Source organism: Ahaetulla prasina, chromosome 1, assembly GCF_028640845.1.
Source record: "Ahaetulla prasina isolate Xishuangbanna chromosome 1, ASM2864084v1, whole genome shotgun sequence".
Lineage (NCBI taxonomy): Eukaryota > Metazoa > Chordata > Lepidosauria > Squamata > Colubridae > Ahaetulla > Ahaetulla prasina.
Window position 1 is genome coordinate 190,396,454 of NC_080539.1, and position 12,507 is coordinate 190,408,960.

Consider the following 12,507-nt stretch of genomic DNA (forward strand, 5'->3'; position numbering starts at 1 on the left):
TTAGAACTCAGATCCATTTCAAATCCATGATACTTTGGAAATATTAATTTACATATTCCCTTTTGAAAATGACCAAATTAAACTTTAAGAAATGAGCAGTAGAATTGTAATTTTCAATACACTGCTACTCACCTTGTCACGTAAATGATGTTCTGCAGCTTCAATATTTAAAGGATCATCAAAATTCAAGAGATCCTAAAAAATACAAAATAAGGGATTTTTTTTAGAGGCTTGCTGTAAATTATGATTATTGGGTCTCTATTTCTTGATGGGTTTAAATATTCCATGTATGGATAAAATACATGAATATGTATGTATATATAAAATGACACTAAATTCATATTTAATCTCTAAATACATTCAAGGGCTATAGAATAGTAATTTAGGGTTGCTTCATAAATTAGTATTTAGTAATACTAACAGTAATATAGGGCTGCTTCATAAATTGCCAGTGTGGAAAAATGGGAAGATGGAGCACAATGTATGCTGCCTTTTAGCTCCCCTGGGAAAGATGGGATGAATGAATGGATAAATAAGGCTTAGTTTAACAGTATCACATTCTGCAATCAAGTTATCAGACCGCAGTTTTTATTTCTCCAGGACCTCTAGTGTGCTATTTGAACTCAATATAGGTAGTCCTTGTATCACAATTGAGCCCAAAATTTCCATTGCTAAGCAAGACAGTTATTACGTGAATCATGCCCCATTTTTATAATCTTTTTGCCATGGTTGTTAAGTGAATTACTACAGTCAAGGACTATGGGATGCTACAACCATCGTAAATACATGCCAGTTGCTGAGCATCGGAAGTTTGATTACCGTATTTTTCGGAGTATAAGATGCACCTTCCTCCCCCCTAAAAGTGGGTGAAAATTTAGATGTGTCTTATAGACCGAATATGGATGTTTTTGGCCTCCCGAACACTTAGCACGTCACATTTTCGCCTGCCCCAGCCCCCAGAAGCACTCTGCAGTGCTTCACATAACCAATTTTTGCCAAAAATGGGCTCATTTTCACCAAGAACGGGCCCATTTTTGGGCTCCAAGGCCCTCCACATGTCGCATTTTAGCCCTCCCCGGCCCCAGAAGCCCTCTGCAGGCCAAAAACAGAGCACTGCAGAGTGCTTCTGGGGGCCTGGGAGGGCAAAAACGCGATGCATGGAGAGTTCAGGAGCCCCAAAAGGGACCATTTCTGGCAAAAATGGGCAGTGTGGCACACTGCAGAGTACTTCTGGGGGCCTGGGAGGGCGAAAACTATTTTTTTCTTGTTTTCCTCCTGTAAATTTAGGTGCGTCTTATAGTCCGGTGCGTCTTATAGTCCCAAAAATACAGTATATGACTGTAGGGATACTGCAATGGTTGTAAATGTGACAACTGGTTCTAAATCACTTTTTTCACAGCCATTGTAAATATAAACTGTGATTAAATGAATGGCTATTAAGTTAAGGACAAAGTGTAATAATTATTCATCTTCATTTGTCTAGTAAGATGCTAGTATAAAGAAAAAGAACAAAACATGTACCTCTAGAGTTCTTTATTAGCTAATAAAGATGAGTGAATGGAAGCAGGGAAACTGAATCAATTTCAACTTCACAAGCTCTACAGTAAGTGGATAAGCAGAAAAATAATGGAGAAATCTAACAATTAAAATGATTGAGATCTAAAAGTGATTTAAGATTGGGAGTTTGCAAATGTAGTACCTGTGGAATATATGTTTGCTAACCTCCTGACATACCTTCCCTTGTAACCTGACAGGCCCTGACTCTCCCATCACAGGAAATCTCATGGCTATTCTATCCCTTCCAATAATGGAAATACAGTTAGTCCTCAAGTTACAACAGTTCACTTAATGACCATTCAGTTATGACATTAACACCCCCTTCCCCCAAAGTACTTACGACATAGTCCTGAAGTTACGAACATTGTAGCACCATGGCAGTTGTTCACCCATAGGAATGATCAGAGGCACTACAACATTCACACTGCCTATTCCCTCCCCCACCAGTCTCGGTCTCCATGGGCACTGGACAGGGGTGAAATCCTACCGATTCAGACTGGTTCGGGTGAACCGCTAGGGATTATGGGCATCAGTTTGCCGAACCGGTAGTAATTACCCCATCCATGCTCGGGCAATCACCTCTTCTGGCCACTTGATATTCTACAGAATTCAAAGTTAAATGCAGCAGAGAGAATTCTCTCTCCATTCAGAATGGAGCTGCTGCAGCTCGTCTCTTTAAGGTAGTCCCCAGGAGGGAGGGGGCCAGGAGGGGAGCAGCAGCTCTGTTGTGAATGGAGGGAGAAAACTTAGCATTCGCTCTGCCACAGAATTCAATGTTAAATGCAGCAGAGAGAATGCTAACTTTTCTCCCTCCATTCACAATGGAGCTGCTGCAGCCTGTCCCTTTTAAAGTAGTCCCCAGGAGGGAGGGGGACGGGGGAGGGGAGCAGCTGGAATGGAACCGTTTTTGTGAAAGGCAGGAAAATGGGGAAGGGGATTTTCCTGCCTGTCATCCATTCCTCAATCTCAGCACAGACTGAGGGAAGGATGGTAGGCAGGAATATTCCCCTCTCCATTTTCCTTCCATTAGTGACAATGAGTGGCTGGGAGGGGAGGGGCCGGTGAGGAGCCCCTCGATGTGAGTGATGTGGAGTTGGCCGTGTCCACCCAGTCACATAACTTCCCCCCAACAAGCCACACCCACAGAACTGGTAGGGGGAATTTTTTAATTTCACTCCTAGCACTGGGCCTATGAAGACTCACTTACCGTGCAAAGATTTAGCAAGCCTCTCTGCCATGGTTTCTTTGCCTCCTTTGTTACTTCAGGCTTTTGGTGCATTCACAGAGAACAGAGGCCTAAAGTACCACGAGATCACACAAGATCAGTAATCCAAGATCTCACACTTTAGGCCTCTGTTTTCTGTGAATTGAAGCCTGGACGAGATCCGCGGCCAAAGGCTTTAAAATGGAGGGAAGGCTTTGGTGCTTCAGGCCTTTCCTCCATTTGCCATTTTCTTGCTGAAGCCTGCAGGAGCGAGAGATTGTGTCCCTGTAAGCTCCAATTGTCTTAGCAAAAAGCCTTTGCTGGCAAGAATGGAGCCCGGGAGGGGCCAGCATGTCCCTCCAGGGCTGCGTTTTTGCCAGCAAAGGTTTTTTGCAAAGGCTTGCTAAAGCCTAGAAGGAAATTGCATCCCTCTAGGCTCCAGTCATTTCTGCAAAAAGCACTCATGCTGAAAATGGAGCTCGGGAGGTACGTGGCAGCAAGGGCTTTTTTTAGTGCAAATGATTTTACAAAGATGATCGGAGCCTAGAGGGAGATTATGTCCCTCGAGGATCCAGTTGTCTTTGCAAAAAGCGTCCTTCCCGGACTCCATTTTCAGCAGAAGAGGTTTTTGTAAAGATGATCAGAGCCTAGAGCTTCTCAATTATTTTCTGTCATGCCCCCCTAGGAAGAAGAAAACATTTTTCGCGCCCCCCGTGCGACTGTAAATAGTATCATTATTAAAAGATGGCTCCGACAGGCTCGTGTCAAACGCGCCCCCCTTTACGGAGCCTCGCGCCCCCCCTGGGGGGCACGCCCCACTATTTGAGAAGCACTGGCCTAGAGGAACACAATCTCCCTCTAGGCTCTGGTCGTCTTTGCAAAAAGCCTCGGTGCTAAAAATGTGGCAGATAGGATCTCCATAAGTAAGTGAGAGCCAGCGTGGCAGGATGTGGGGAGAAGCAACTGTGGGGAACATGAGGTATCTCACTTCATCAGGAGAGTTCTTGGGTAGCCTGTTTCATCACTACGTCCCCTATGGCTTTCCTCACCCCAAGATACCTTGTGCACATAATGACCTGCACATTCGATTAGCGAATGCGTGTGTGAAAGCAGGGAGTTTTCACGTTCACTTTATATGGTTCACGCCAATGAATCCTCGGGTTATGAATGTAATTGGCAGGTTCCAATACATTTGTAACTTAAGGATTACCTGTAATTCCATTCTTAGCAATTTTGGGTTTAAATTGCTGCATTTTTAGTTTTTTATTATTTATTTTTATTATATGCTGCCCAGAGTCACAAAGAAAATGTTCAAAATAGCTGTGCTGCTGCAAAATTACTCATCCAACTATATGGTATATGTAAGTTTATGGAGGTTGTGTGCATGTGTGACTGGGCAGACATGATGATGTATATTTGTGTATGAGGATGTGTTTGTGAACACATTAAGAGGTCGTATACATGTATTTCACCTACCTGGGATACTTACATTTGAAAACCATGTATTCATTTACGCATGCTTGTGTGTATTACCAGACAGGCCTCACAGGGCCTAACATAGCAATCAACCTTGGACATTTGTAGATGGAGACGGGCTTTAGTACCCGCTAAACTCTCCAATTGATTACACTGAACACATCCAACACAGTGGTGAAATGCAAATCTTTTTGCTATCGGTTCTGTGGGTATGGCTTGGTGGGGGGGATGTCATGTGACTGGGTGCGCATGGCCAACTTTTTTTTTACTTTTTAAGCATTTTTTACTACCTATTCGCCCAAACCGGTAGTAAAAAAATGCTTTAAAAAAGTAAAAAAAAGGTTCCAACGATCGTGCAGCACAGCTGTGATCTTCAGAGCATTTTTTTCTACTTTTTAAAGCATTTTTTTACTACTGGTTCACCTGAATTTATATCACTACCGGTTCGCCTGAACTGGAGCAAACCAGTAGCATTCCACCCCGATCCTTCTTGAAAGTAGGCAGTTTAAACTAGAGCATAGCAGTGTGGTCATTTGCTTACTTGAAACATACTAAATTGAAACTAATTTTAGCTAAAGAGATGCCAAAATGTCAAAAATCCTTAACATTCTCGGAGCAAAGAAGCAATTATGAAGGATAAAAATAGTTGATTTTCATGTCACTAAGGTGAAAATATAGCTTTGGTAGAAACATATTATCTGTCCAAGGTTTAGATGAGTTTCTCAGATATTTGCACTAGTTCGGTCTGGAAATGCTACAGAATGTTAATATTCTGTCATGAATAATATTTCTATATTTATTTATTTTATTTATTCCACCAAACTCAGAAATTTCTAATTATGTGATTTCTTTTTTCCTTAGCTGCTTTCCTGGTAGCAGTATATCCTGATGAAGGAATGGGATGTTCCGTGTAAGAACATCGTGGGACCCAAAGGCAATATTCCATGTCTTATATTCTTGGGCTGTTATATGGCAGAAAGCACAGATACACAAATAGAATAAAGTGATGTAAGTTAGCAAACTGTGCAGGATGTTACAGATCTCAGTAGATTGTGACTTTAATTATCATACAGGATTCTTCTGCATTTTTACTGTACAATATTATTTATTTCAGATGCAGAAGGACAATGTATTTGATCTGAAGGTGAAATACACACCTTGACTACATAATTTGACTTTTAGGTGTTTTAATATGCCAGATGGTACTCAAAATAAAGGAATGATACATTTGCCTGGAAAAACAGATAAATGATAGTAAAGCAATTGTTACTTAGTGAAGAAACTACAGGTAGTGCTCAGGTATAATGGAATGAGCACCTGCAGGAGCAGTGAGATACTTTTAGCAATAACCTAGAACCCCTCAGGATATATCTAGAAGGTAAAAAAGTTATAACTTTCGTTAATCAAGATATTAATCAAGCCCAGAAATGAGACAGCAAGACCCAATCAAGTACAATTCTTTATTTGTTTACACCTGATGGACAGAATCTTGCTAAACTAAAGCTATAATATTCTAACCCAAAGTTCCCAAACCTTTCTGGGTTGGCTGCCCAGATCTGGGGGAGGAGGGAAAGAGGGGATGATTTTGTGGGAGGGGCAGGTGCATGCGCGTGCACAAGCGACCACATTTGTGGCGATGCTTGCACAAGTGATGCTGAAACTGCATGCAACGAGGCTCATGTGAGTGGGACCACAAGCACTACAATGATGCTCGCGCAAGTAGGGCCACGACTGCCCACAATGAGGCTCGTGTGAGTAGGATTGCAAGCACCCGCAATGAGGCTCATGCAAGTGGGGCCACAACTTTTTGCGACACTCACACGAGTGGGACTGCAAGGACCCATGAGGCTTACATGCATGGGACTGCAAGTGCCTGCAATGAGGCTCGCGCAAGTGGGGCCGTAACCACCTGCAATGCTCGTGGATTTGGGGCCGTGCGCAGGTACAAATGCTTGTTCCCTGGTGGTGATTCGGCCATGACCTGGTAGTGGGCCATGGTCCAGTTTGGGGACCCCTATTCTAACCTAATAGAAACATCCTGAGAGAGTCTAGTTAAGTAAGTTTTGCCCCAGTTTACAATCTTTCTTGCCACAATTGTTAAATGAATCAGTGCAGTTAAGTTAGTATCATGGTTGTTAAACAAAACTTGTTTCCCCATGGATTTTACTTGTCAGAAAGTCACAAAAGGTGATCACATGGTCCAAGACACTGCAACTGTCTCCTGTGGTCCGCCAGCAGCCAGTAGAGCTGGCAGCAGATTCCGACAGTGAAGAAGTTGGGGAGGAACATGGGCCAGTTCTGGAGTCTGGGGAAGGTTTGGACAATGGCTCTGAGTCAGAGGCAGAGAGGGGACCAAGGCCATCTGGTAGTTCTTTGCTGCCTCCGAAGTCTGACATCAGCGAGGCAGAAGAACAACATGAGCCTGTTCCCAGGGTGCGCATGTGCAGAGCTGTCAGGAGACAGGAACAATTAAGGAAATAGGGTCGACTTGGGAGTAAGGCTTGGAGATGATTGGCCCCTTCCATAAGACATAAAAGAGAAGTGAACGGGATGTGAGCTTTTGCAGGAAGCAATTAATTCATATGGCCGATTCAAGATTTGAAACTTCGGTTTGTGACTGCCAAGTTTGGCCTTGCCCTGCATCTGAAAATTAGCTCTTTGGCAGCATTCCACGTGAGATAGGTGGGTGTTGACTGTTTATCAAGCCTTGTAGACTGTAAATGAAGGTAATTTACAGCCATATGAATTAAAGAGGTTTGCCGGGACTAAGTTTGTGCTGTTTAATTTCTAAGGAAGCCTGGGTCAGAACACTGTCATAAACACACACCAGTTACCAGGTGTACGAATTTTGATCATGTAACCACAAGGATGCTGCAACAGTTGTTAAGTGTGAAAAATGGTCATAAGCAAAGCACCATGAAACAGTGCTGAAGGTGTCAGATGTCACTGAGTTCGCCCCTCCTGCCCAGGACCTGGGAACTCCGACCTCACCGGAGAGTAAGATCGACGCCAAACTCCTGGTATGTCAACATGTGGCTCCGATGACCATCCCTGTGAAGCTATGAGTGCTTATTCACTTATTCATCTGTGCAGGACTGGGTTAGTTTTTTAAATTTATGGGTTTTTAATGGGTTTTTTATTATTTATTCTAAATTTTTAATCTCGGCCAATTGAATAAGTTTTTTAATTGTATTTTAATTGTATTTATATTGTAATATTATTGTGTATTTTTATCTGGCTGTGAACCGCCCTGAGTCCTTCGGGAGAAGGGCGGTATAGAAATTTAAATAATAAATAAATAAATAAATAGGGTGCTGAAACTATGGAGGAACATGTGAAGTTAGTGCATGCAGTCCTGAAAAAACTCAGGGCCACTGAACTGTATGCCAAATTGTCGAAGTGCGAGTTTCACAGGATAAAATTGAGTGTTTGGGTTACTGTATATCATGAGGCAATAGAGATAGATTCTGAGAAAGTGTGGGTGGTCTTTGAGTAGGCACCCCTCAATTCATCACCTCATTTGCTAATATTGCATTACCCATTACCAACCTCCTGAAGACAGAGGCCAAGCTCAAGCCTAGCCGCCACTTTGAGTGGATGATGGAATGCCAAGCAGCATTTGAGAAACTCAAGCAGCTATTTGTGGTTGAACCCGTACTTAAACATTGTGACACGGATGACCCCATTGTGGTCCAGGCAGACGCCAGCGATGTAGCTGTGGGGGGCGTGCTCTTGCAGGCTAACGTCAAAGGGGCCTTACAACTCTATGCTTACACCTCCAGGAAATTAACGGAAACTGAGAGGAGATGGGCAATTTGGAAGAAGGAAGAAGCATTTGTGGTCCGACGGGCCCTATTAACTTGAAGACATTTCCTTGAATGAGCAAAGCACCCATTTGAGGTGTGGACATAAAAACCTGAAAGCCCTAAAAACTCCCAGAAAACTGTCACCCAAAAAAATTTGTTGGGTGCAATACTTTAACCATTTTAACTTTTCCTTGCACTACATTCCTCTGGGAAAGAACTTTATGGCAGATGCTTTATCTAGATGGCCCCAGTACAATAATAGTGCTAGGCCAGAAGTGATCCATCCAGTCATCTCTTCTAAGCGACTAGCTGCCCTGGGGGTTACCAGAGTCCAGAAAAAGTTGGACTTCACTCTCTCCAATGACTTATGCGAAGAGTTGAAAGGGGAGCTGAAAAATGATGGTTGGTTTCTGTCCCACACAAGAGTGCACAATGTGAGGTGGCCTAGCGTGCATTGGTGCTAAACTATGTACCTGCCAGTCTTAGGGAGACTGTGTTGCAACTGGCCCATGATTCAAAAGCTGCTGGGCACTTTGGTTTTGTGAAGACTTTACACCTGGTAAAACGGCAGTTTTGGTGGCCTTCATTGAAAAAGGACATAGAGTCATATGTGGCCAGCTGTCCTATGTGTGCTGCTGCTAAGAGACCCCCAGAAAATCCTGCTGGACTCCTCCAGTGTCACCAGTCCTAGTGCCCATGGAAGGAAGTATCTATGGATTTTATTGCTGAATTACCTGAGAGTGGGGGGAATACGGTCATTTGGGTGATTACGGATTTACTTTCCAAACTCCAAAATATCCTCTGTTAAAACACTCGCTAAAATATTTATTCAACATGTGTATAGGTTACATGGTGTTCCTGATCATATTATTTTGGATAGGGGCGTACAATTTACCTCCCACTTCTTGTGGGAATTCCTGAAGTTGTTAGACTCTTCCGAGAGTCTAAGCTCCACCCACCCCACCCCAAACTAAAGGGGACTGTGAACGCACTAACTTGGTTCTAGAACAGTACCTTAGATGCTACATAAATTACCAGCAGGAAAACTAGGCCAACCTCCTGCCATTCACAGAGGTTGCTTACAATAACTCAATCGATAGTAGCACTGGCTTCACCCCGTTAAAAGTTTATTCTAGTCAGGATTACATCCCTATACCAGAACTGCCTGAGGATCCCCTCCTTAATAGAGTGGATTGAACAGCTACAATGCATTTGGCCAGTCACCCGTAAGGCATGGGATGAGGCACATCAGGCCTATAAGAAACAGGCTGACAAGAAAAGAGTTAAACCAAAAGAATTCCAAGTGGGGGACAAGGTTTTCCTATCTACAAAGTACTTACAAACCACCCTACAAAGTACTTACAAACCACCCAAAAATCAAAGTAACTGGGGCCCATTTATGTAAGCTCTTCCCCATAGTCAGAATCATCAACCCGGTCAAAGTACAGTTAGAACTGCCCAAACCCTTAGGCAGATCCACCCAGGATTTCATGTTAGCTTGCTCAAGCCTGAACTTGTGTCTTGTCTTCAGCCTGCCCCCCTCAAATTTCCCTACTCATAGAAGGGGAACAGCACTTTGAAGTCAAGGAAACCCTGGACTCCAGGAAACATAGAGGGAAAGTTTATTTGGTTTATTTATTTATTTGATAGTTTATTTGGTGGTCTGGAAACATTCCCCTGACTCACAATCTGAATGGGTGGATGGGTTTGGGCTCCCAAACTCCTTCAGTTGTTTCACCAAAAATACCCTGATAAACCATAATGTTCCTTTATGCTCCTGTATGTAGGCTACTCTCTGTATTCTATGTCCTTTATTGTTTTTTTCCTTTAGTGCTAACGCCTCTACTGCAGGAGGGCCGAATGTCAGCTGGATCTCCAGCATGGAATTCTACTTTGATAATGAAGGGTTAATATTTTATGTATGTTTTGGAATGCGGGTAGCACTCTTATCTCAGATGGCACACCTCATTTAAGCAGTGTTCCCAGCATATACAACGATACAGGATGAAACAAAGTATAACCTGAAACATTTGTTGCTTTATCTTCCTTGCATACACGCATATTCGCCTGAAAGCCAATGATGTAATTACTATCCAATTATTGTGCCTTGGAAATTCATTATCCAATAATGAAGTAACACATATGTTAGCTGAGCTATGAAAAGCTATATAAACTTTGTGTAATGTTCAATAAAAATTGGATTATTCTGCTGATTCTGGTTACTGCTGATTCTGGAAAAAGTCTGATTCATTATCATCAACCCTCAGGTCGTTTCAACAATTGGCGCCTGGAACCGGGACCTCTTACTTCGTCTGCCAAGGATAGGTGCACCGACAGCCTTCGGGTTTCTACAACCATTTTTTGGTTTCTGTAAGTATGGGGTCTTTGCTTTCTCAGGAACAAAGAAAGAATGCAGATGAGTTAGGTTATCTTTTTAAGAAAAATGATAAAGTAGTGTTGCAGCGTGCTCTCTTTCGGCTGGTCCGTGAGATTGCTTCACAATGTTTATGGTATCCCGTAAAGGGCTCTTTAAAATTGTCAGACTGGGAGAAAATTGGAACAATTTTGCATTCCGAGCTAAGGGCAGAGATAGAGATTTTGCATGTTTGGCATTTATGTTGCCATGCTATAGAAACATTTGGTCATAAGGAAGTTTATCTTTTAACACCTCCTTCGCCTCAGTATCTACTGCTGTGGTGTGTCCTCCGGTATCTGAAAATAAGTTTTTGTTGCCTCCTGCTCCTCATGATACTGGACAAAAGCCTCCTCCTGACATCGTTCCGCAATCTTCTTTTCAAAAGAGAGTGGACACTTGTAAGAAGGATGCTGCTATTTCTGGGGAAGAATTAGCTGAATTGTTGTCTGTATGTCCTATTCAATATCATCCAGGACCTCAGGCTGATCAGCAGATAGCAGAATGGGAGGGCTTGCCATATCAAATCTTACGGGAGTTGAAGAAAGCTATCACAGATTATGGTTAGTGATTATAAGGCCTCTTGTAAAATTAGTGGAAATTTTACAAGGGGTCTGCTAGAAGGAATTAAGAATGGTTATACTATGGTTCCTGAAGACTGGAAGCAGGTATTTCACATGATTCTGTCTTCCATGCAATATGTTGTTTGGGAAAGTGAATATATGCGTCATGCCCAGGCTGCTGCTTTAGGAGGGGGGTGGTGCTTACACAGTAGAACAATTATTTGGGTCAGGTCAATTTGCAACCATTCTTGCACAAGTTGTTCTTCCTCCCGCTATCTTAGCTATAGTTTCTGAGTGTGCTTTTAGGGCTTTTTTGAAAGTTCCACAAGCTGGTGAGCCACGAGCTAATTTTTCTAATATACATCAGGGAGCAACGGAGCCTTACACTGATTTTATAGAACGACTTTCAAAGGCTATTCGTCAGTAATTTGATCATCAGGAAGCTGCAGGAGAATTGTTACGTCAGTTAGCTATTGAAAATACTAACAGATTGTAAATGTGCTCTGCAACCTTTGAAAGCCACAGATCACTACACTCTAGCAGATATGTTATGTGTCTGTCAGGATATAGGGTCTTAGACATACAAGATGCATTTATTAGCTGCTGCTATTCAGAAAAGACAGAAGCCCATAGGGAATTGTTTCAGATGTGGGAAATCTGGTCATTTTCAAAAAGATTATCATTCTACGCCATCTACTGGTGTTAACCGTCCTTCCAAGAAATGTCCTATTTGCAAAAAGGGGTTTCATTGGGCTAATCAGTGTCGCTTTCGCTCGGGAAACTTGCCAATGGGTGTGGTACCCACCCAGAAAACAAAGCATGCCTTTTCCGTCACACTACCTCCCTCTCCCGTGCCGCCCCAGCCGGTAGCACTGGGGTCGATTTAATTACTCAAGAAGATTTGGATTTTAAGTTTCCTTTAGAAGTTAAACTTGTGCCTTCTCAGTACACTGGTTCTATTCCTTCTGGACTAGTTGGTCTTCTTTTACCACATTCTTCTGCTCATAAATTGGGCTGTTTTGTGGTTCCAGGGATTATTGATTCTGATTATACTGGGGTTATTCTTATGCAAATATGGGTTAATATTCCACAACTTCTCTCTAAAGGCTCTTCTGTGGCACAACTGCTTTTCCTTCCAAATGAGGTTCCTGCTTCTGGCACAGGGCACCATGGTGAAGCTGGATTTGGCTCTACCTCTCTTTCTGTAGGGCTTCTTCATCCAGTCACCTCTCTTCAGCCACTTCTTACATTGTATCTTAATAAGCAACCTTTTCAGGGATTGCTGGATACAGGTGCCGATGTTACTGTCATCTCTCTTTTACAGTGGCTCGTGCAATGGCCCAAACGTGCTGTTAATTCCTTATGGGGCATTGGTGGGTCCACAGCTGCCTGGCAAAGCACTCGTCCTATAATCATCACAATTTCTGCAGGTAAGTCTGTCTCTTTACAACCTTATATTTTAGATATTCATACTAATATATGGGGCAG

General features: G+C 42.8%; 1 protein-coding gene across 7 annotated transcripts in view; it reads right to left on the reverse strand.

Moving 5' to 3' along the window:
• UBE2F (ubiquitin conjugating enzyme E2 F (putative)) overlaps positions 1-12,507 on the reverse strand; it is a 195,252-nt gene that overhangs the window by 12,262 nt on the left and 170,483 nt on the right. For all 7 annotated transcript variants that reach the window (XM_058185880.1, XM_058185862.1, XM_058185899.1 and 4 more), the window contains one exon: positions 133-195. In XM_058185880.1, coding sequence (XP_058041863.1) covers positions 133-195 — 63 coding nt within the window. The remainder of the gene's footprint in view (positions 1-132; positions 196-12,507) is intronic.